This window comes from Manacus vitellinus, unplaced genomic scaffold (assembly GCF_001715985.3).
Source record: "Manacus vitellinus isolate BGI_N305 unplaced genomic scaffold, ASM171598v3 scaffold_1_pilon, whole genome shotgun sequence".
Lineage (NCBI taxonomy): Eukaryota > Metazoa > Chordata > Aves > Passeriformes > Pipridae > Manacus > Manacus vitellinus.
Genome location: NW_021939396.1, coordinates 51,298,973 through 51,324,001, shown reverse-complemented (window position 1 = coordinate 51,324,001; position 25,029 = coordinate 51,298,973). Strand labels below are relative to the sequence as shown.

Sequence of the window (25,029 nt, the reverse complement as noted above, 5' to 3'; positions counted from 1 at the left end):
GAGTTGTACCCTGATAACTGGGAGTAATGTATAGTAACAGAATATATACCATTCACATCAGTTATATTGTCATCATTAATGTCGGTGGAATCATTTCTGTCACATAGGTGCTGAGTACACAAAGGAGTTTGATTCCCTGTTAGAATGCAGTTTATGAGAACACGTTGTCATTATCCCTAGAGAAAGCCTGCTTGACCTCTTTTTCCCTGTCGTAGGAGATACTCTCTTGCCTCTGCAGCATGAAGCATGTCCACCTATTTTTGTTGTTTTGTCTATGTCTAGACCAAACAGGTCATCCTTCAGAGTTCTGTTAAAAATGCCGAAGTGCTCACTTGGCACTCACCTGGCAAGTTGCAGGGCAAGCTACTGCTTGCCTTATGTTATGCTCCTGTGCACAGACAGTTCAGTACATCCTCTGTTGTAGGCTTTTTGTAGCTTGACTCTCAGTGCTTGTGGGAGAAGGAAGACCAGGCTGCTGGTCAGGGCACCAGGGACTGTTGCTTACTCTCTACTCTCCAGTAAACAGAGCATGTTTAAGTGTGAGCTTGTGGGGCCTAAGTGCCAGCTGTCAGCCTGTGGAAAATACAAAGTTGGTTTAGCTGTGACCTATGTTTGAGTTTTGGAGACAAGAAGAATTTGGGGAGATTGTTGGGATAGTGGCAGAACTAGATTAGAGCCTGTAATGTTTGGAGAATGTGAGTGGCCATCATCTCCCTCATCGATGGATGGATGGAATTAAGAGATTCCTCTGTAATTACTGGCTGCCTACCCAGTTAGGTTTGCTAGAGTGAGCGTAGCTTACCCTGGTGCCCTTTGCTGTAATGCTTTGAACCAGAATCTGCTAAACATAAAAGGAGATCCATTGATTCCTTTTCAAGCCAAAAAAGGAAATACCATCTGGATGCAGGTGGGGGTCATCTTCTACATTTAGTCCAGGGAATAAGTTGAATGTCCCTTAGCTTTGAGTGGATTTAATATAAGTCTCTTCTACTTCAGGTTAGGATTTGTTTTCATCTCCTGCTCTTGAGCAGAAGGTTTATGGCCTCTGAATGGCCCTCTGTCCAGCTTGCAGGAATTAGCAAAGACTTACTCTGGGATCCAGCCACTACAGTCCAGGATAGTGCTAACAAAGCTCTGTGAGGAGATGAGTCTTCTCAAAACTCTGAACATAACGGGGAGCCATTCCATAGTCCCCAGGAGTCACATGGGATGTAGTGCTTTTTATTAGATGAGATGTAGTTCTGTTTATTGTGGTTCCTTACTTGCTGAGACTTTAATCAGTGGGTCAGTTGATTTGTCTCTCACTTTCCAAGATTACATTTAATATATAGGAGACAAATGTGTCCACACAGGCTGGGTTATGAAATATGCTTCATCTCTTCCTCTTCTCTTTTCAGGGGTGTCCAGCCCTTTAAAAGACCAAGTCAACTCTGCTTCTAGGTTAGTGTGTCACGTAGTCTGTTTCTCTCTGCTAGGATTTTGAAAGCTGAACTTTTAACTGCATATCAACGTCTTTGCTGAGAGATGTTGCACTTAATAAGAGTTGAAAACTGTGAGGGAGAGAAAATTTGTTAAAGACAAACAGTTTTTTCAGTTTATTTTTAGAAGATTTTGTTCATCTGTATGTCAAAACAGTTTAGTTTAAGATTGTTTTGCAAGTAGCCAATGTGATATATTTAAAATATTGATTTTTCAGTTCAAGAAAATGGAAATGTCTGCTTAGCTTTTGGAATTCATGAAAACCTACTGCATTTCTCTGATTGTGTGGAATTACATTCCTCGTGCGCTAGGAATGTAACCATCTGTTTCTTACCAGTTTTTGACCATCGCTCATGTTCACTGTTTGTAGTGAACATGATAAAGTTTAGGTAAGCTTCTGCTCTTGTCTACAGCACTGCTGTTTGTCAACAGTGCTTATACCTAGGCTGCATCCCAGGAGTGTTTCTGTCAGTTCTGGAAATACCTGGCACTTGATGCTTGCTACTTCAGCATTTTGCTCCAGGGTAGTACAGGAGTTACCAACATCTTGGACACTGTTCCATTCCACTGCCCATTCCACTCTTGGGTTAGTCATGCTAGCTGTCTGAAGTTCAACCCATGTTGTCAGAAAGGGTGAAAAAAGAGAGTTACACCATTGCAGGCTCTTGTTGAGGAGAAAGGTTGATTGCCACACATTCCCCACTGCATTGTTTAAAAAATTAATGTGTAAGGCTGTCTAGGTAACTGATGAGTATGACTTTGTAGCATAGGCTGCAACAGAACCTTGGAGGACAAAACCACAAACTTGAGTATATCTTGTCACTCACAAGTTAATCCATAGAAAAATTTCTTGTACATTAGAGGTAGTAACTGAGTTGACTATGACTTGTTTTATATTTTCTTAATGTTTCATTTTCTGCTTTGCTTAATGTATGTCCCAGGTACACATGGGTTGGGTAGCATGTTTTATTTTCACGGTATACACACACTGTTCACAGTATTTACCTATAGCATTTTAATGAAGTTTGACTTCTAAATGTCACCCTTGATATAGAAATCTTCAACTTGAGTGTTCATGCTTTTGTGAAATAAGTTCAGAATTCTATTTAAAAACATTTTAACGATGTTGTGTTGTCTTGCTTTGTATGGAACAAGCTAGGGAATTCAGAGATGAGGATGGAAGGCTGATACTTACTCTCTAATATTCAGCTTCTGTTTGCCCACCTAGCATATGATTACTGTTTTTGGTCTTGGTAGCTGGTTTCTCTTATCCTTGTAAACCAAAAGGATACTTTTAATGTTACATTTAAAGTTAATAGTTCTTAAGATTATGCCAGGTATCAGAATTAAGAATTTCCAAAGCAGGGCTAACTAAATTTACTGAGTTAAAAGTGAATATATGTAACATTTTACTCTTTGGTGTAAGAAACCTGTATGATTGCACAATTTTTTCATTTAGCTGTATTTCTGGACACAAATAATGCTGATTTTTTTTTTTTTAATCTTTCCTGTAAATTAGGCAAATGGTGGCTCGAAGTTTGCTGGACACTTTGAAAGAAGTCAGTGATGATGAGAGAGATTGTATTGCTGTGTTGGAGAGAATCAGCAGATTAGCTGATGATTCAGGTAGGTAGCATTAAACATTTTACTGGGTTAAAGTGGGAAAGTCAGAAACGTTGAACCTATCTTCAGCACAGGACCGATAAGTTCTTTCTCATCTTCAGTATTCAAACTAGACTTCTGCAAATGCAATAAAATACTGTAAAATTTAATTTCTCTAAATCATTCCCCAAAGGTAACTTTTTTCCTTAGTACTCTTGTCAACAGAATAAAACCCCTTCAAAATGTAGGACACTTTCCAGCAGTACATTTTCAATAACTTTTATGGTGTACTTTTTCTACTCAGCAGGTCTATGTGATTATTTTAGCTCTGTAGATAAAGATTAATTTCTTGCCTTGAAAATTTAAATGCTGAAGTTTTTCTTTTAGACCCTTTTGGGGAACCAGTTATGAAGGTAAGAGAGACAGCAGGAATTGGTAAGCAAGATGAAAATACCATATAATCACAGAATGGTTTAGCTTGGAAGGGACCTACCACAGACAGGGACATCTTCCACAAGACCAGATTGTTCAAAGCCCCATCCAACCTGATCTTGAACACTCGCAAAGATGAGGCATCCACAACTTCTGGGAAACCTGTTCCAGTGCCTTACCGTTCTCATAGTGAAGAATTTCTGCTTTGAATCTATTCTAAACCTACTTCTTTTAGTTTGAAGCCATTACCTTTTATCCTGTCACTACATGGCCTTATAAAACATCCCTCTCCAGCTCTCTTGTAGGCCTCCTTCAAGTACAGGAACACTGCAATATGGTCCCCCCAGAGCCTTCTCTTTTCAGGCTGAATAACCCCAACTCTATCAGCCTTTTCTCATAGGAGAGATGCTCCTCTGATCATCTTTGTGGCCTCCTCTGGACTCGCTGCTTAAGGTCCACGTCCTCCTTATGCTGGGGGCCCCAGAGCTGGACACAGCACTCCAGGTGGGGTCTCAGAAGACCAGAATAGAGGGGCAGAATCCCCTCCCTTGACCTGTTGGTCATGCTGCTTTGGGTGCAGCCCAGATTACAGTTGGCTTTCTTGGCTGTGAGCGCACGTTGCTGGCTTGTGTTGAGCTTCTCGTCAATCAACACCTCCAAGTCTTTCTCCTCAGGGCTGCTCTCAATCTGTTCTCCACCCACCCTGTATTGATACCAGGGATTGTCCTGACCCAGGTGCAGAACCTTGTACTTGACCTTGTTGAACTTCATGAGGTTCACATGGGCTCACTTCTCAGGCATGTGAAGCTCCCTGTGGATGTGATCCCTTCCCTCCAGCATCTCAACCGCACCACACTGCTCGGTGTTGTCAGCAAACTTGCTGAGGGTGCGCTCAATCCCCCTGTCCATGTCACTGACAAAGATGTTACACAGAGCTGATCCCAACACTGACACCTGAGAAGCTCCAGTCGTCATGGTCTCCCCTTGGATATTGAGCCATTGACCACAATTCTTTGAGTGCGACCATCCAGCCAATTGCTTGTCCATGGAGTGGCCCATCTGTCCAGTTCAGAGACAAGGACATAACAAGATACAGCATCAAATGCTTTGCACAAGTCCAGGTTGATGATGCCAGTTGTTCTTTCCTTATCTACCGCTGCTATAACCCCATTGTAGAAGGTCACAAAATTTGTCAGGCATGATTTGACTTTGTGAAGATATATTGGCTTTTACAAGTCACCTCCTTATCTTCCATGTGCCTCAGCACAGTTTCCAGGAGGATTTTTGCTGTGATCGTGCTAAGCACCAAGGTGAGACTGGCCTGCAGTTCCCTGTGTCTTCCTTTTTTCTCTTTTTAAAAATGAGTTTTGTTTTCCCTTTTCCAGTCAATGGGAACTTCACTGGACTGCCACAGTTCTTGAGTATGATGGATAATGGCTTAGCCGCTTCTTCCACCAGTTCCTTCAGGACCTGTGAATGCATTGCATCAGGTCATGTGGACTTGTGCACTTTCAGGTTCCTTAGATGATCTTGACCCTAATCTTCTTCAGTGAGCAGTTATTCATCCTCCCAGTCCCCATCTTCCCCTTCTGTGACTTGGCTGGTATGGCTGAAGCACTTGCCAGTGAAGTCTGAGGCAAAAAAATTGTTGAGTACCTCAGCCTTCTCCACGTTATGGGTAACCAGGTCTCCCACTTCCTTCTGGAGAGGGCCCACATTTTCCCTAGTCTTCCATTTATCACTGATGTTCTTGCTGCCCTTGACCCTCTGACCAGATCTAATTCTCTCAGGGCTTTAGCTTTCCTAACCCGATCCCTGTCTGCTCAGACAATTTTTCTGTATTCCTCCTAGGCTTTCTGTCCCTGCTTCTACCCTCTGTAAGCTTCCGTTTTTTGTTTGAGTTTGTTCAGGAGCTCCTTGTCCATCCATACAGGCCTCCTGGTGTTTTTACCTGACTCCTTTGCTGGGATGCATTGTTCCTGCGCTTTTAGGAGGTGATTCTTTAATACTAAACAACTTTCTTGGGCCCCTCCTTCCTCCAGGACTTTTTCCCATGGTACTCTATCAAGCAGATTCCTGAAGAGGCCAAAAGCCTTCTCTCCTGAAGGCCAGAGTAGTGAGCTTGCTGTGCACCCTCCTTGCTATGAGTAGAACATCTCCGTAGATTACAGCATGGCTGTTGCTAATCGATACAGTCTGACTGCTGGGTGTTTGGAATAAAGAGCAAAAGCAGGAGAATAAGGAAAAAGAAATGTGTGAGAAAAGAAGTACTTGAAAAGTGATGAGTGATTGGATGAAGGGGAAAATGGTGTGGACAGAGCTGCAACAGAATTCCAGCTTAAAGATGCTTTAGATAGAATTAAGGGCTTGATTTCAACATAGCTGATGCAGTTGAAACACCAGAAGGAAGAAAGGCTTTAGCAGCGAAACATCAGAAAGAATACGAAGGTCGTTCTTTTGTTATTGTATGAGTACTATGGAGAGAAACTTGTGTTAAATCTCGAATTGGAAGAAAATGTTTCTTCTGTTTAATGTCTGTTAGTTTTTCTCCCTTCTTCTGGAACTGCAGAGCATAATGCTTTCTAAGGGTAAAAAGATATTCTGCTGATTTCTGTTATTCTGTCATTACTGTCTTAATTTAAAATGCATGCTTGTATTTTTCTGAGGGAATGTCCTTGTTTAGCCAGGAAAAATAGCCTGTTGTAAGCATTACATAATTGTATTGAGTGTCTCTCCAAGGATTCTTTAAGCGGGAAGTCACTATTCACTTACGATAAAATATGTCTTTAATTGAGAACACTGACATGCTACTGTTTCTAGAGTGCTTTCCTAGCAAAGCTCTGCTTCTGAAATCTGAATATACAATACCTGTTTGTGTGATCCTGCGAACAGTTTGGAGCATCAGAAACTTTATGAAACTTCACTTCAATTTATAATATGGGACAGATGTGTTCAGGGAGAATCGTCTCTTGCAGCAACTTTGTAGCCTTAGGCTTTTCATTGGTGACCAACTAAGTGTGTCAAATTGAAGTTTGTTTAGGCAGAAATGTAGTGGAAGCCAAGAGTTGAGCTAAAATCAATTTGTTGCCTTTAACAAGGGTGGAGCACATTTTTAGTCAGGGTTGATATTTTCTCAGCGTCAGTAAAAGCAGCAGTTCAGGCTTTTCCTGCATTGTAGAAGTTGTCTCAGATCTGCCAAACTAGTAGCACTGGATTCTGCATCTGCCCCGCGAATTAAATTTCTGCAAACTTAACTGTGAGTCTTGTGCCTCGAGCAGTTGCAGTATTGGACTTAGGTGGTTTCGGTAAGACAGGTTATTAGAATATCCTTGTGTCTTAAGCCATGTGAAAATTCATTAGGGAACTAGATCTCCTTTGTATCTTCTTAATATGTGTGTTTGACTGTTATTCATACTGCAGCACAATGGGCTCTGTTCATTTTTCGTTTGGGGGTTCTGGTTTTGTTGCGTGGTTTGGAGCTTGCTTTTGTGTGTGTGTTTAAAGTTGCTATTACTAGACTTGTTAATTTTTGTCTTACCTTATGCTGCTTTCCATTTACAATATTTTTTCCAATTTATCTGTAAAACATAAAAACCCCTGAATTTGGAATCAGAAAATATTGTAAAAGTATCTGTGTGTTTTAACTTGCTTGATTAGAGCCAGATATTTGTATGGATAGAGCCATCCTGTGATCCGTCATGTTTAAATGCATAAATTAGGAAAAACAAAAACAAACTTGGGAAGTCAAACTCAACTATGACTGAGTACAGGTCTTCTCATTTCTAATTGCTGATACTCATTAGTCTTATGCCTATTCTTTTAACATTTTGAGGTATTTGTCTTCTCTTGCCAAATCAAGTCACAGAAAGTGAGGTACTTTCCTTTTTTTGGCAGTAGTTGGTATAATGAGGTTGGAATTGAAGAGTGTACCCAGCATACACAACACCCAACTACAGCAAGGAGAACAAACACCAGTATTTTTCAGTGCTGAACTCTGGACTTCCCTACTGTCTTTGGTACTGAGTTCCTTAGAGTAGATACAGCTGAGATACCTTGTATTCCTTCTGAATTTGCTTTTTAATCACTTCTGTAATTTCTCTGTTTCTTTAAGGATATGAGGTATGACTTTCTACTTAAATGTTTTTATGGTATCTTTGAATCTATGCAGGCTGAGAAGCAGCTTGGCATAGAAGCTCAGTGCTTGGCAAAAGTGGAGTTATCCCCCATAAACCCTTGTTAAAGATAAAATGCTTATCTTTGTGTTAAAACAGCTGGGTCTTCTCATTCTCAAATGTAGACTAGCCAGACTTGTGTGAGCTTGAACAAGGGCCTTATGTCTGATTTTTTCACTTGAGTAAATTAGTATAATTCAAACTTTTTGTTTTGGTACCAGCTTGTGAATGGCCTAGATGCTACAAGGTTTCATCATTGTGTGCTGAAGTATGATTAACTGGCTTTGAAAGTTAGCCTTAGCCAGAATTATGGCATTATTGGCATTTTGCTTAGTGTGCTTGTAATAGGCACCAGAATCTTTACATCTTATTTTCTGAGGGTTCTTAAAAAGCCTGTTATCTTCATTTCTAAAATACGTGTGGTAATTTAGTGTAGTATGAAATACATACATATAGGTATCTTTCTAAAGAAATGATGGCAGAAAAACAAAGTGATGTCCTGAAGAACTAGTGCTTTTTCACTTGCATATAGACAACTAGAATTTTTTTTCTTCTGAATGAAAAGTAGTCCCTTTACTGCAAAAATCAGTTGTGAATGCAGTTTGCAAAACAAACTGATTTTAAAAACAATTATTAGACTAATTGGTTGTTAAGTTTTGAAGCTCTATAATCAGGCTTAATGTGGATGGCCTCACAACCTTAATTACTTAATAGTGTGCTTAATGGTTTTACTAAGGTTCAATTACTGCTGTTGGTATAGTGAGGGATGCCAACAATACCTGTTGAATAGCACATGCTGCAGCATTTAATTTAAAAAAGTCTTCATATATAAGCAATATTAATGGCAGTGCTAATACTTGTCTTTCCCAGCTGTCACTATCTCCAGCTGTGTTTTCTTCCCTTCCACATCTTCAGGTTTCAGGATTTTCCATACCTCATCTCCCACCTCCTGCTACACTAAGAATTTTTTCCTGTGGTTGATATAAACTTCTTTTGTCTCTCCATGCATCTGATGGGTGACTAACGATGACTGTACCCTCTCTCATTAGTCTGTATTTCACTCCTTGCTGTAACAAGCCAGTAAGAAATCCATTTCTGGTTACTGAGAGAAAAGAACATGACTGCTGAAACAGCACACGTCAGACACGTCAGCCTTTCTGCTGGACTCCTAAGATAGAAGGGATGGGCCCTGGTTACAGTGTATTTCTACTTGTCTAGATTTTCTTTTGTCTTAAAAAAAGGTAGGAAAGTTGGAGGGAAAGATAAAACAGGAAATGAGAGAAATCGAAAAGAAAAATATGGGTGTCAGTAGAAGGCAAAAAAGAAGGAAAGGGAAAGCTGTCTTTGGGAAAGAAGAGGATAGATAAATCTTGAATGACAGACTGTAGAATTTATTTAAATTTGTCTTTGATTGTGCAAGTGCTATTCACTTTGAGAACAGTCATGGATACAATCCCAGTACTACTGGCCATGCTGTTGGCAGATCAGCACCTTTGTATGCTGTGGATCTTATATTCAGGATGAATACAGAAACGGGGATCTATACAGGGAAGGGTGTGAAGGTGTTTTCTGCTCTGCTGATTTTTCTCTAGAACATATAAATCAATATTTTTGTTTGCCTGTTGCCAAATTCAATGGCATGAAGCTGTGTGTGTGTGTGAGGTGTTAGGTTGGCTCTTAGGAAAAGGTTTTTCATCCGGAAGATGGTTGGGCACTGGAACAGACTCCCCAGGGAAGTGGTCACAACACCAAGCCTGACAAAGTTCACAAAGCATTTGGATGACACTCTCAGGCACTCGATGTGATTCTTGGGGTGGTCCTGTGGAGGGCCAGGAGTTGGGCTTTGATGATCCTTGTGGGTCCATTCCAACTCAGGATGACTCTGTGAGTTGTTTTTTAAAGAGCTGTGCACTTGCACCTTTCCTTCTTGCTCACAACCCTTAATAAGAACAAAAAGCAATATTATTATTATTCAGATATACTTTAAATGACAACTGTGATGATGTTTTAAGTGGCACTAATATCATAAGTAGTTATTCTTTGTATACAGTTTTCAACACAAAAACCTTATAGCCCCTCGCAAATGTAGTGGAAATTCACTGCTGCTTGTATTCCAGAATGGTCATATTGGGATAATGGAAGCTTTGCAGACTTTATTCTAAATACTGGACATTGTTGCAGAATAAAGCATTGTGAAATAAATCTAGTTATGAGGTGGCTCTGGAATAATTACTTCATTTACAAGTAACTGTTCTGGAGCAATTAGTTGGTATTATACCATGCACTAATCCCCTTATAATTTCCAGCATACAGCTAACTGTGGTGCTTTGCTTCCTTATAGCTGAAGTGGAATACAGAAGCCTCAGCAGGGACGAAACACATTTATGTATGAAAGCTGAGTGTATGTGCTAGTAGCAGCTAGGTGAGCATGTTGGCACATTGCTTACATGAGAGATGGTGTCAAATTCTAGGGAAATGTTTTTTTCATGGATGAAGAAACAGTTAATTGCTTCTATGATTTTGGACTCAGTTTAGGATGTTGATTTAAGTGATGATTTCTGAAATAGCTAAAATTGAAGGTTTATGTGTGCAGATCAAAGTCTGCCCAGGTTCTGGAGATGTTGGTTGGAATATACTGCTGGTTTCATGTGGTTTCATGCTGGAAATCAAGAGAGGTAGAACTGCATCATTTTATTCGGGCAACTTCTTTTCAAACCTGTTTCACAAACAGAAGAAATGGAAGTCTGTTTTCACTGTCCTTTGTCATTCTCTTGATTTTGCTTGATTTCTAAAACTCAATTCAGTATAATTCTGTAGAGAATACGCAAGCTCTGATAGAATGAAATAAAACATTAATGAGTAAGAAAAGCAAGCATGAATTTGCTTCTTCAGATCTAATTTTTTTATATTAGTACTTATTTTCTAAGTTTTTGTTTGGACAAATTGCAGGGGTTTTTTTTCTAGTACATTGCTACTTTAAGGCATAGACTTATACTTTCAGGAGATAGTTTGAAAAGAGCAGCATTTAAAAATACTTCTTCTGCCAAACAGAAAAAATACTGTTCCAGGCAAGTGTTATGGAGAACAAAACTGTACACAGTGATTTTTCCAGAGTGCCTAAAATAGAAACTTGACATGAAGCAAAGTGCTCCACCCAGATTTTGTTTATACTGCGTGGAAGCCTGGTCCTGACTGTATTGTACAGTGCAAAAAAATTTGTAACGCAGTATTTTCCCCAGCTGGATACTCTTATGCTTTAAGAAGCTGCATGTAATAATTTTAACTCATACTGCCATGCTCCATTCCCTATGTTGATAACTGTGCTGGTTTTGGCTGAGGTAATTTTCTTCATAGTAGCTAATATGGGCCCCTATTTTGGATTTGTGCTGGAAGCAGTGCTTAAGCTGCCTTAAATTTAGGAGTAAGGAAAGTAACAACTCAGGATGATGCCCATGTTCTCACTGTGAGTGTGAGAGGAATGCATTCACTGCTTCCTGTGGGCAGGCAGGTGTTCAGCCATTCCCCGGAGAACAGGGCTCCATCATGCATAACAGTGACTTGGGAAGATGAACACCACCACTCCGAAGGTTCCCCCCTCCCTTCCTCCTTCTTCCCCCAGGTCTATATGCAGAACATGACACCATATGGTATGGGATGTCCCTCTCATCCGTTGGGATTGACTGTCTTGGCTGTGTCCCCTCCCAGCTCCTCAGGCATCTCCAGCCTGCTTGCTGGTGGGATGATGTGAGAGGCAGAAGAGGCCCTGGCTCTGTGTAAGCACTGCTCAACAGTAACTAAAACATCTCTGAGTTATCAACACGGTTTCCAGCAAAAATCAAAAACATGGCCCCGTACCAGCTACTATGAATAAAATTAACCCTGTCCCAGCCAAAACCAGCACAATGACCAAACCGTAAATTTGATTATAAACAACAGAGAAGTTTAAACTGAAGTGGTAGACACTGTCATGTGTTGAAGTCTGCTGGAATCTGTGCTTGGAGCTGCCACATGTTGAAGCTAAAGACAAAGCTGAGGAATAGATGAAGGGAATGAGAAAGCTCTCCAGTGTATTTTTTTGGCATTGTTGCTTGGGTCTTGAGGAAACATAATGCAAAAAAACCCACTTTACTGTAACAGCATCAGACTGCAAGATTAGGCTCTATTCAGTACACAGTGGAACATATGCTTCAGCCTTTGGAAGAATTGAGCTCTTATCTAAATTGGTAGGCTTATGGTTCAGGTTCTTGCATAGCAGCAGTAATTCCCCAGAGCAGCACAAACCCCTTTTGATAGCGAATTATGGTGTTGTGTTACACAGCCGGTTACGTGCACAGTGCTCACTTGTTTGTTGGTTTGAATTGACCTTGCACAGATCGCAGAGCCGTGTACTTAAAAGTTAGGGAATGTAAGAGCTAAGGTGACTTTACAGTTCTAATTCGTTCCTGGGCATTAATTTTTCAAATCTTTAATTGCATTATCTCATCTGCCTGTGTTCCTCACTAAGCCAGAGCTTACTTAGTAGCTCAGGAAGAACGGGGCTCACTTTACATCTGCAGATCTTCAGTATTGTCAGGCAGCTGACATAAGTGCTGCATAATAGATGAACCCTGTTCTGAAGGAAAAAGGATCTTATGTTTTTGGTGCATGTTGCTCTCTCTTACTGGAATGCTTCATAAAGAAATTCGTTAATTCAATTTCACAGCAAACCTAGTCAATTTGGTGAAAGGGAGTGTTGCCATTACTTTATCAGTGGGTGGGCAAACTGTAGAGATATCAAAGAGGTGTCAAAACAGTCTGCTCATTTTGAGTGCCCAGTGTCCAAAGCTTTATACAGGGCTCATGTTAGGCTTAGTACAGAGCTCTTACTGGCTTTGACTGCAGAGGTGGTATTTCTTCAGCAGTGAAGACACAGAGTTTGGACTACAATCCAAATGTGCAGTTACTCAGTGAAGAGCCTGGCTTGAGCATTTTGCACAGCTTCATGCTAAGCAAAGGAACAAATTGGGTTTCTCAGCATTTTGCTCCATTTGCTCTGTCCCTGCACCCTCTCTTACCATCACTTACCTGCTTCCGTCATCAGACAGTCCTGCTACTTGAGTGAAGTGTGTGATTGCACAGGGAAACCAATCTAAGTGTCAGTTATTGCTGTTTAATGATGCTGCTGTGGTGGGGCAAAAGCTGCATCAGCCATATCAGTTCTTTGATATGGTTTGTTGTCTGGCTGCACAAACAGTTGCATTGGCATAAATGGAAGCTGCAGGTTTTGCCTCTGGGAGGGTGGGAACTGCCCGAAGCAAATCCAGAAACAATTGAAGAAGCACTGCTGCCAAACATGCAGCCTCAGTCAAATTAATTTTGCTTACTCTCCCCTCCCACCCCTCAAGTCATCTTCTTTCTGCTGTAAGAAACAAGGCATGAGTCCCAGGAAGTGAGAACGAGATTCTAGTGATAAGTGTTGTGACATAAGCCTCTTGTATCCCTAGATCATGTCCTGGGCATGTCTTGAAATAACAGCCTTATGGGAAAGGTGGGCACACATTCCTCCAGCCCTGGCTTTGGACTCTGTTTCCCATTTCTTGTCCATCAAGTTCCTATCTCCCTTCCCTTAAGTTGCTAGTCTTACCTCCTTGTCTCTTATCTCTCAGCCTTCCATCTCTTCTTGCCCAGCTTGATGGTTCCTCTCTCTGCTCTGCCACCTGCAGCATTTTCAAATGAGTTACTCTTGGAAGTGGGACTGCATACAGTGCTAATGGCTTTCTCTGCCATGCTCAGCAAGGAAGGACTCTTCAATTTGTAGTTGCTATGCTTTCTGTCAGATACTGGGCAGTTGCAGATGGAGGGTGTTTGCAAGGTTTTAGCTCAGCCGCCTTTGGGCAGATTGTCACACAAGATAGAAAAAAGTGTGTTGACATGTACAAGCTAACATGTTAAAGGACTTCTTTCTCCAACACATTTCAAACCCCTCTTACAGAACTGAAGAAGCTAGGCCTTGTCAGATAAGAGGACCAGAATTAAGTGTAGGAGGAAAATAGATGTCTTTGCCAACTTAATTCTTGAAAACAGCTGATCTACTTTGCTTGACACACCCTCACCCTCATCCTAATGAAGAATTGCAGCTTATCCTGCTTGTGTTCTAAGGACTGCTTTGGCAAATTTTTGTAAGAAAGCAAAAGATGAGTTACTACAATAGAAATACTTTCTTTGCATTACTATGGTATGTAGACTTCAGCTTGCACAATGAATGATCTCATTAACTATTAGTTTGTCCTATTTACAGGTGCTTATTTTGATCAGCTGTCATGCTTAGTGCTACAAACATAGTGTTCACTAAACTAGAGTTTAGCCTTTTGTATCTGTTAAATTCTGTTAACTCAGGTCTGCTAGAACTTTGACATAGTTTGAGTAGACTTCTTCAATACAAACTTCAGGATTTCAGTATTGCTTATGGCGTTCAAAAAGACTTTTGTCCTGTGTGTTCTTGACAATGTTTGGGAAGAGATACAGAGCAGACTGGAAGACTTTTTTTACTTTATTGTAATGAATAGCAAACCTATTCAGTATTGATTTATCTGGGATTTAGTTTTGTAGTTTCGTAAACTTCACAGAGGTCCCTGGAAGTGCTCAAGACCAGGTTGGATGGGGCTTTGAGCAACCTGGTCTAGTGGAAGGTGTCCCTGCCCATGGCAGGGAGTTGGAGCTAGATGATCTTTAAGGTCCCTTCCAACCCAAACAGTTCGGTAAGTCTATGATTTTGATATGTTTTTCTATAAGAAAAGTAATTTAAGTCTGTAGGGAGAGAAGTAGAGTGGAGCCCATCGGCATTTGATTACTTTGTGCACTGTGATCTTTTCTGTTCTTTTATGCTCAGTGAAGAAAAGACTGCGCACAGCATGGTACTTGCTTTGTCTTTGGTATGTTTTATTCAGGCCTAAGTTTACACTTGTAATCAGTGTTCAAGAAAGCCAAGTGCTGCACATATTTGCCATGTTAAATACAAATGCAAGTTAAATACTTCTTTTTAACAAAAGGTTGTATTTTTCATGTATCGTGTTAAGTACAGATATTCCAAGGAAGATGGTTCTGGTCATACCATCAAGTTTTACATGAACAATTGATAGCTAAAAATTCATTAAGGCACATGTATCCTATCCTGTGAACAGGATACATGTTACTATTTAAAAAATTGTAAATACTAGAGAGTATTCGGTGGGTTTTATAATATGCTTTTATAGGTAATCAGTTCTATAATTGTAACCACAGATGTCAGCAAGTTCTAGAAGGGCAGAATTACTTAGTTCAGAATTTTTTTTCCCCTCTTTGGACAAGTGGGCTGTCAGGCATGTAATAATGTCCTACTTCTTAAATTGCATCTGTTTTTTTATTAGTTGGAATTTAATCCACACTTGTATTTCTTCTCTTGCTTCTCCTAACATCCCTGAAATATATGTGCATGTTCTATGGGAATTAGGACTCATTGAAGCAGTGAACCATTTCCTGAATTTAAAAATTGAATGAAATATTTTTCAAATAATCACCAGCTTTGATGAAAAACATACCTGAAAGGTTTAACACAAGCAACTGGAAAGATGCAGGACCTTCTCCGTCTGACAAAGACATCAGTAGCCTTAAAAAGCAAAGGATGAGAAGCAGCATCTCCGTTTATGGCTGGTTGTCCTGATCAGTGGGATCTTTCCTGCCTGAGAGGCTGTGGCCCAGAGTCCCACACAATTCATTCCTTCTCATAGCAGTACTAGTTTTGGGTTGACTTTCTGCTTAGCAGGTTTCTGTGAAGGGGATGATGTTCATAAGGAGTTTAGGCAGATTCTGGTACTCATAATGTTCAGTGGCTTGCTCTCTTATACCTATTCTTGAGTTTTTACTGAGAATATGGGTCAGTACAGAGTGTAGCTGTAATAGTTTTACCTGGTTTTGCAAAAAGGTGGTGATTGTCAAAACGAAGCTTGACATAAACACACTGGCATGAACACTTGAGAACATACTTGGTATGTACAGGACTGTAAAAAGCTTATGCTCGCAGTATCCCGAGTATGCTTGTAAACGTTTTCTGTGCCTTTTTTGGTTTTATTTTGATCCTGACAGAGCCAACGGTGCGGGCAGAGCTGATGGAACAGGTGCCTCATATTGCTATGTTCTGTCAAGAAAACAGACCTTCAATCCCATATGCTTTTTCCAAATACTTACTACCTATTGTGGTGCGATACCTCGCAGACCAGAATAACCAGGTAAGTGTCTTCTACCAGGAGTTTACTAGCTAGTTGAATAGCTGGTGTGATGCCAAATTATTTAAATTCAGCATCATATGATTTAATGACAACATTGAGTAGTAGTGAAGAACCTGAGTCCTTGGTATAATTCAGTTTTTTAATGCCATTATGAACCTTCATGACCAGTTCTTTGTTTATCAATCTGTTGAAGGTTTTGAATTGAACTCTTGTGGTTTGTTAGCTTGCCCAAAGCTTTCTAGAGGCTTCTCCAGTCATTTCAGACTTGACTAATGCTAGCTGATACATTATTTTCAATATTCTGCTAATTCATGTGTAAAGCAGCAACCATACTTCTGCTTGATGTTTTTTTGCTAGAGAGATTCTTTTCATTGTCTTAGCCTCTGTTGATACTCTATACTTCATTTGGCTGGTGAGCTCTGAAACAAAGAGCTCAAAGGTGTTTTCAAAATTGCTGCATTGCAGTATATGTAGTCTCTTGCTGTATGTAATGTTTTCTCTTCTGATGATATTACTCTTTTGAGAGGCAAGGGTTAGCCAGTTATGAAGTCAATTATTAATGGGTATCTTATTTTTGTACAAATTTTTTAAAATGGGACTAAGCAAAATTGTGTCTCCGAATTTAAAATGCATTAGAAATAAATGCAGTTATTCCTTGCCAGCCAAGCTTGTTAATCTCAGAAAAAGAGGATTTGTTTAGTAAAATTCACATTCCTATGTTACTCTCAATTAATTGTGCTGCTTTTCTTTATGTATTGCATGAACTATGCCATGACTACTCCTGTTGACATTGCTGTCCCATGTTTTGGGAAGTATGGAGGTGGACACTTAGAATAGCATTGCCTTAGCTTACAATATGCAGGTGTTCTTGGGTTCAAACACAGTTTGTTTCAAACATGAAGTGTTTGCAAAGTGCTTGTGGAGCACTTGTCTTCTCACTGTGTGCAACTAGTATAGGGGTGTGTCGATATATAGGTACAGCTTCCAAAATACAGGACACATGTATACAGAAGAACCTCTCTTCAAATTCCTTGGTTCAGTTTTTGTCCTTTTATGATAGGTAAGAAAAACAAGCCAGGCAGCATTGTTAGTTCTATTGGAGCAAGAACTCATAGAGAGATACGATGTGGAGACCAAAGTGTGTCCTGTTCTGATAGATCTGACAGCTCCAGACAGCAACGACGATGTGAAGACGGAGGCTGTGGCTGTAAGTAACAGCGGTACCAAATCACAACAGTCTGAAGTTTGTCTGAATGCTTGATATTGCAGTAATGGTCGTGTGTTTCCAAGTTGCACATCCGTTATTAAAGAGAAAAAAAGATATTCTGCTCCATAACAAATCTGTAACTTTTCCTATGCTGTGGTATGCTCCGGTCAAGCTTAGATTTAAATTCAACAGCTTATATAAGCTGTAAAGAAAAAAACCCAGCTGGACAAGACAGCACAGGGGATTAATTTTATTGACTTCTAAAGCATCTGCTGTGTTGGCTTTTTAGTTTTTTTACAGGTTTGTCTGTTTGTTTTATGGAAGTTTAAATTGCCTATGTGGAAAATTTCCATCAGTGTAAAAGCTTTAATGCCTCAGTTCTATTGGTCTTTACTGTATGTCTGTTCGCTTTATTGATTTTGTTTCGTTTTATTGGACAAAATAATAAGCATCTGAGTTGATTAACTCATGGTTGGTTGGTGATTTTCTTTTTTGCATTAGACACAACCTTAATAATTAAAATTTATGTTGAATTAAAATAGTAAGCAAATTAGTTAATTTATAAAAGAGAAATGGCAGATGTTTCTCTGTGTTTCCCTTGAATTGTTGCAATTTATGTTGATACTTTCTGCTGGGTGAACTTTTTTCTTTTTGCTTGGGAGAGACCTCATTTAATATTTTACTTTCCTGATGTATCTGGGCTCATAAACAATAACCAGTCCCCAGCACTGTTTCATTTGACACCAAGTTTCTAGTGCTTCTTGATGGAGCTTACTAATACATAAGGGAATAAAGTATAAGCAGAGCAGTTTTACCTGTCTTCATGGTTTTGAAGATATTGAAACTTGACAAAAATTTCTGTAGCTTACCAACCTCCTAGACATTAGAAAAGCAATCATTTGTTATTGCAGGAGAATGAATTTAAATAATTCTACTGACATGATTAGGAAATTTTAAAATAATTGTTTTACCCTTTTTTTAAAGTTTTATTACAAATCAGAATGAAAGAGCAGTTAGAGGGAAGAGTTCTTTCTTTAGTATGGTGTTTTTTACGGAATTTCATGTTAGGGAGTTGCAGATGGTCAATGTGAAATGCTGTAATCTTTAAATCATACAGAAGTTAGAAGTCTCTTAATCATATTAATTATCAAGAATTTTCTGTTAATTGTATGTGTACACATTCATTAAGTATTGCAGTAGTGAAAGAATCTTGTACTTGGTTGTTTTTTTTTTTATTTTGTAAGTCTGTTTGGAAAAGTATGAGAGTAATTTCTGAGAGTCTAGTTGTCTCCATTAGTTGGGAATTTGATTTAATTTAGTGAAAGTCCAGTGTCTTCTGCAGCTGTGGTACATCATGACAAGGAAGTGGGGGGAAAACCCAACTTTTTGCAGAAGTGGCCAAACCTTTTCAGTGCAAAACGCGGGGGATTGTTTTCAATATTTTTCACAGTTTTCAAGAAAATTACGTGCATCAGAATGAAAAATAAATGTAAAAAACCTCTGCTTAACTGACACAGTGTATTGTGCAACCATTCCTGATTAGTGTCTGTCTTGCCATTAGATTATGTGTAAAATGGCCTCCATGGTGGGAAAGGACATCACAGAAAGACTTGTTCTTCCTCGGTTTTGCGAGATGTGCTGTGACTGCAGAATGTTTCATGTTCGTAAGGTATGAATTATGAGCATCTGGTCTAGATTATCTGTGAAAAGAGTGTCACAACCTTGGAACTTGCATGTGACTAAATGACTTTCCTGCTAGATCTCACTTGTGACATATATTAAGTGAAAGCTATAGGGGTTTCTTTGTAGCTCACATTTCCACAGATTTTTATATTGGGTACTAAGATTTTTTTTTCCAGAATCCCTACCTTTATTATTAGAAACAAAGAAAGAATCTCTTTGTCCTTATGCTATAGATATCTGCAGTGTGGTTGGACATATCTGCTTGTGATTGTGTTGGTAGCCATGAGAACATGAACCAGCTGTGACTGATACAAGCTCAGCCACCTGGGCTCATATTTCTGTGCATAGATGGAGTTAAAGATACTTGTCAAAATGAAGTAAAGCAGTACTCCCTCATAGTATTTAGGTGCTGAGGTTTTGGTCTCACCCTGCCATTGACTAGGTTATTTCCTGTGATGACTGCTTATGTTCTTTAATTTGACAGCACTTTGAATGCATTTTATGAGAATAAAACTTCCTTTTCATTTAAGTTCTGGGGTTCTTCTGTGATTAAAAAAGACTGATTAATCTTTAGGAATTTTTTTTTTTTTTAAACCACAGGAAGTGATGGAACGGGAAAGTAGCTTATAATGAGTTAGCACCAAAACATGTTTTTATGGTTTTAAAAGTTGTTTATTTTTTTCTCTTTGATTTTGCTGTATTAAAACTATTGTCTTAGTTGTTATTTCTTGCATTCTGTCTGCAAGGTATGTGCAGCCAATTTTGGAGACATCTGCAGTGTGGTTGGACAGCAAGCCACTGAAGAAATGCTGGTAAGCCATTTCTTAAAGGGCTTTTCTTTTTAACACAATCCAGTGGTGGAGCTGGACAAGGTAAAGAAGAACAGCTAAAATGATTAGACAACTACTACATTCCCTTAGTAGGGAAAACAGCTGTGGAGGCAGAGAGTATTTGCAAATTCAAAAATACGTTAGGCAGGAAGTAGGCAGGAATATGTCTTCTAATGTCCATAAATGCAATGAGAGATTGCAGATACAGGGTATAAACTGCTGGAAGCAGTGAGGCTTATGTGGTCTCTTTAAATGACATCACTCAGTGCTACTGTTCATGGATTTAATCTTTTCAAGTCAGTTTTCCTACCTCAAACAAAGCCTCACTTGCCTTCCTGGAAGAAAGGGGAAGAGAAAGAAAGGTAAAGGAAATAAATGAAGCTGGGCAAAAACAAATGAAGTAAAGGGAAGAGAGACAAGTTCAAAATGGAAAAGCAGGGAACTGGATGGAGTGGTGAGAAGAGGATCCTTAACAGTACCCCCCCTTCCCCTAGTGTGTCCAAGGAGCTGGTGGATGCTGCTGGGTTTGGAGACATGACAGGGCTGGGGAGCAGAACTCAGCTTGGCAGTCACTGGGATCCCTCTTCAAGCTTTCTCCTCTTGAGGATGTGGACAGTGAGCTTGCTGAGGGCTAGAAGAGGTTGATAAGTCAGTGCCCTGACTTAGCAAAGGGCTTATATAGAGAGAGTGTAGATGAATTCAACAAGAGACTGCAGTGTTTTGCAGTTGTGATATTGGGACAGGTAGACTTACTGTGCCCCTCAGGGCATTTTTTATGTACTTACAGCATTTGCTGCATTTTTCCCTCTGAACTAAGTGATTCAAGCAGTTTGGCAATGAAGTTTAGTTGTGTGGATTTGCATCCCATCTGTTTCTTGATTTGTAAATTGACTTCTCTCACACAACTGCCCTTTTAGTGATTAGTGTAATGAATTTGGATTAAAACTTTGTAGAGGGTGTGATTAGCCTATGAAATTAAAAATTTCATTTGAAAGCTATAGCTTGTGGCAGGACAGCTGGGGTTCTCTTTCCATAACAGAGAATGCCATTTTCTGCTCTTTTTGGATTATTATAAAAATGAAAGGAGGGGTGTAAAAAGCTGAATGATAAAATTTCATTTTCTGACATAAAAGCTTTTTCTTTTTTTTTTTTTTTTAGTTAAAGGCAAAGTCTAGTAAACTTTGATGCAAGGTATAGGATCAGCTGAACATCAATAATTGCAAACAAAGCTGTAGCAACAGCCATTGCATTACTTACGTCTTGTCACTGTGCCTGTTCTAAGCCAAGGCAGGCATGTGATGGACCTGCATGTCTGTGCCTCACCTGCACTCTGTCCACCCTTACCATTACTGTTTCCAAAAAACCCAAGCATCTGAGCAACTTTAAAGTGCTTCGGTTTTATTAGTAAAACCACTGCTCTGCTCAAACATGTCTTCTCCTGCACCAAATATACTGTTTTTCTCATTCCCCTGTTCCCCTTTGCAGTTCAGGTCCTGCTTTTTAGAGTAGGTGGTGTCAGAGATTGATAAATCTAACAATGAGAAGTTTAGGTGGGAAAGTTTTTCTTTCTGAAGATGATATTCCTTTGCATATCAGTTAGAATGTTACACCTGAAGTGGTCTCTGATAGGCAAAATGTTCATCATAGAGTCAAAAAGTGTTAAGGGCTGGAAGGAACCTTAAAGACCATCTAGTCTCAAGCCCCCCTGCCTTGGGCAGGGACACCTACTAGACGAGGTTGCTCAAGGCCTCATCCAACCCAGCCTTGAACACTGGCAGGGATGGGGCATCCACAGCCTCCCTGGACAACCTGTACCAGTGTCTCACCACCCTCACAGTAAAGAATTTTTTCCTAATAATGCACCAGTGTTCTTTATTTTTCTTGTTCCTGCTTTAAAAGAATGGTGTAGACATAAGATTTTGTCTTACGATAGGTTTGCTGGGCTTGGTGGATTTGGTGGGTTTTCTTGTGGTGTAATACAGGTTAAAAAGTTAGTATTTCCTTACTGTTCTTCAGACAGGTGAATTTTCCTTATCTGTATCCATAAGTAACATGAAAGCAACTGATTAGAAGGGATTGTGCTACTAAATGTGTGTTCTTTGTCTTGCAAATGTTAAACTTAACTCCTCTGAGGGTGGAGAACCAGATGAAGGAAATAAATGTGAAAAGAAAACTTGCCTTGAAACAAGTGCTGCCTATTAAGACTTGCAAACTCACTATGTTCCTAACAGCTGCCGAGGTTTTTCCAGCTCTGCTCTGATAATGTGTGGGGAGTTAGGAAAGCCTGTGCTGAGTGCTTCATGGCAGTTTCTTGTGCAACATCACAGGAAGTCCGGAGGACAAAATTGTCAACCCTTTTTATTAATTTGATTAGTGATCCTTCACGATGGGTAAGAATTGCTTTTTATTTCTTGAATAGCTGTCATTTTAAAGGGTTTTGCTGCAGTACTCCTTATAAAACTTCTCATAGGTGTGGATAACCTGTTTCACGCACCTCGAGCAAAATTGTTCTTAGTTTGTCAATGAGTGTAGAGTCCCTCACATTTTCACTGCAGTATGTAAGAAAAACTGTGTCAGTGGGATAGCTTTTTTTAGCTACAGAACTACCTGCGAGTTAACATTGCTGAGAATCATTAACAAAACTGGAAAATTAATGTGACTTACTTGCATTCCTTCAGGTTCCCTACCACCATGTCTTTTTTGGGGGGAGTGGGGCAGTGGAGTTTGTTGTTGGTTTGGGGTTTGTTTGATTTTGTGGGTGGTTTGGATGTTGTTGGTGGGGATTTTTATTATTTTTTATTGTTTCTAGTGTGGGATTTTTTTGTTGTTGGTTTTTGGGTTTGTTGGGATTTTTTAATTTATTTTACTTGCTGTCTTATAGATCTGCTCTTAAACCTTAAATTTGTTATTAAGCAGACTGCTTCTGAGAACCAAGGATCTTATGCATAGGAACATCTTGGAAAGTCATGCAAATTGTAGCCCAGCAGAATTAATCAAATAAGAAAAATTGAGATAGAGAATTGTTGACAAGAGGAGAATAAATAATAGGAGACAAGAGGAGGAAATGTACAACATAGCCAAATAGTAAAGAGAAAGAAATGTAGAGCTTATCAGTCAAACTTCTGGTAGTGAAATGTCTCTTCACTGTAAATGATGCTTTCCTTTCAAGTTTTAAAATTCTCAGCTGAGCTTTCAAATATACCTGTTTCTACTATCTTAACAGGTTCTGATTTCTCTGGTTGTGGGGAATAGGCCTGTCAACTCGGTTACCTGTGATTTAACTGGTTTTACCCTGCTTTTTCCTTTTTCTTAACTTTTTTTTTTAACTTGGCACTTTATGTATACGGCTGGCTGACTCTTTCCGGACAAGAGCCTCTGCTCTTGCTTCCTTAGTACACTTATGAACCTTCCAGTTCCTAGTAGCTGACATTTTATGTTTCATAAGACAGCAAAATTTATATATATAACTTTATTTTCCCTTTGGACCCTTTCCACTAGGTCCGCCAAGCAGCTTTTCAGTCTCTGGGGCCTTTCATATCAACTTTTGCTAATCCATCCAGCAGTGGCCAGTACTTTAAAGAAGAAGATGGTAAAAACACAGAAGATTGTGGTTCTACACAGGAAAATAGGTAAATTTGCAAAATCTACAAACTATTTTTTTCTCCTTGTTTTTCTTCTGTATAAACTGCAAGTTTCGAAAATTAACTTACTTGGATAAATTGAGTATCTTGATATATGGAAAGATCTGAATAATCTCATTTTGAGAGACCGAAATTTTCAGTTATTTACTGGAAATACAAGTTACGATACCTTCTGTGGTGAAATGACTGACTTGATAGACAAGGGAGAGCAGTGTGTACTGTCTACCTAGACTTCAGGCAGACTTTTGACATGGTCTCCCATAAGAACCTCATAGAGAAGGTGATGAAGTTGGGTTCGGTGAGCAAACAGTGAGGTGGATTGATGGCTGCTGAATGGCTGGGCCCACAGGGCACTGATCAGTGGTGCAGTAACTGGTCATGTAACTCAAGGGTCAGTACTGGGTCCAGTCCTATTTGGATGGTGGAACAGGTTTGCTGATGACATAAAACTGGGAGGAGTGGCTAATTCACTAGAGGGTAATGCTGCCATCCAGAGGGAGGCATGGACATACCGGAGAGAGTCCAGTGAAGGGCCACAAGATGATGGACTGGAGCATGTCTCCTCTGAGGAAAGGCTGAGAAAGCTGGGACTTAAGCCTGGAAAAGAGAGGGGTCAGTGGGATCTTATCTATGTCCATAAATACCTGAAGGGAGAGTGCAAAGAGGACAGAGACAGGCTCTTTGTAGTGGTGCCCAGTGACAGAGGCAATGTCCACAATCTGAAACACAGGAGGTTCCTTCTGAACATCAGGAAACACTTTTTTTTACTGTGAGGATGACCAAGCACAACTGCAGGTTGTCCATGGAGGCTGTGGAGTATCCATCATCTGAAATATTCAGAAGCTGTCTGAACACAGTCCTGGGCAACAGGCTCTGGGTGTCACTGCTTGAACAGGGGGTTTGGCCCAGATAGCTTCTAGAGGGCCCATCCAACCTTGATCATTTTGTGATTCTATGATTTTTTTTTTTAGTTATGGTGTAAGTAAATGCACTTTGATAAATAACAAATTGATAGCATGTGTTTGAATTTTCAAGAACATCTGTTTGCAACAAGTTTATTTTGGTTTGTAAATGTTCATTTGCTTTGGCACTCAACAGTGAACAAGTCAGGACCACAGAAGATGTCACAACAGAGGAAGAGCACAACAGGACAGAGGATCTGTCTTCACATGTTGATGGTGATGATCTTGCAACAAAACTTGAAAATGCCATGGAAGATCAAAATACAGTGTCAAATAACTCCCAGAGGGAAAGTGATTACCAGACTGAGTCATCCTTCCATTGCACTTTATCTTCAGAATCTTGTGGGGAAATGGCAGATGAGAATGAGGAAAGTTCTCATTGCTGTACAGCAGGTCTGCAGGAGGCTGGACTGAATTCACAGGAAACCTCTCTTTCAGAGCAGGAATTGTACAACTCTTTCCATTTCTGGAGGACTCCACTTCCTGAAATAGATATTGACTTTGAGCTTCAGCAGACTTCTGATATAAAACTCGATAGAGAAATACAGGAACTCACTATGCCAGTGTCTCCAAGCATTCCTATGGCAACAAGGAAGGAATTAGAAGAAATGATAGAAAATTTGGAACCCCATATAGATGATCCAGATGTTAAAGGTATGGTAAAGATACTGAAGCATTTTTAGTGTTTGGAGGTATGCATATGTTGCTTTACTTGGGCTTTAATCTCTTAGTAGTTTTAAAAGTCAGAAATTCTATTTTCTCCTGGTTGTCAAAGAGG

The 25,029-nt window shown here is 39.7% G+C and overlaps 1 protein-coding gene across 4 annotated transcripts in view; it reads left to right on the top strand.

Moving 5' to 3' along the window:
• PPP4R1 (protein phosphatase 4 regulatory subunit 1) overlaps positions 1 to 25,029 on the top strand; it is a 48,160-nt gene that overhangs the window by 5,361 nt on the left and 17,770 nt on the right. For 2 of the 4 annotated variants that reach the window (XM_018081706.2, XM_018081738.2), the window contains 9 exons: positions 1,398 to 1,440; positions 2,999 to 3,105; positions 15,786 to 15,928; positions 16,989 to 17,135; positions 18,697 to 18,804; positions 19,565 to 19,630; positions 21,880 to 22,038; positions 23,147 to 23,277; positions 24,388 to 24,905. In XM_018081706.2, coding sequence (XP_017937195.1) covers positions 1,398 to 1,440; positions 2,999 to 3,105; positions 15,786 to 15,928; positions 16,989 to 17,135; positions 18,697 to 18,804; positions 19,565 to 19,630; positions 21,880 to 22,038; positions 23,147 to 23,277; positions 24,388 to 24,905 — 1,422 coding nt within the window. The remainder of the gene's footprint in view (positions 1 to 1,397; positions 1,441 to 2,998; positions 3,106 to 15,785; positions 15,929 to 16,988; positions 17,136 to 18,696; positions 18,805 to 19,564; positions 19,631 to 21,879; positions 22,039 to 23,146; positions 23,278 to 24,387; positions 24,906 to 25,029) is intronic. The other 2 variants (XM_029959352.1, XM_018081745.2) reach the window with 1 other exon arrangement.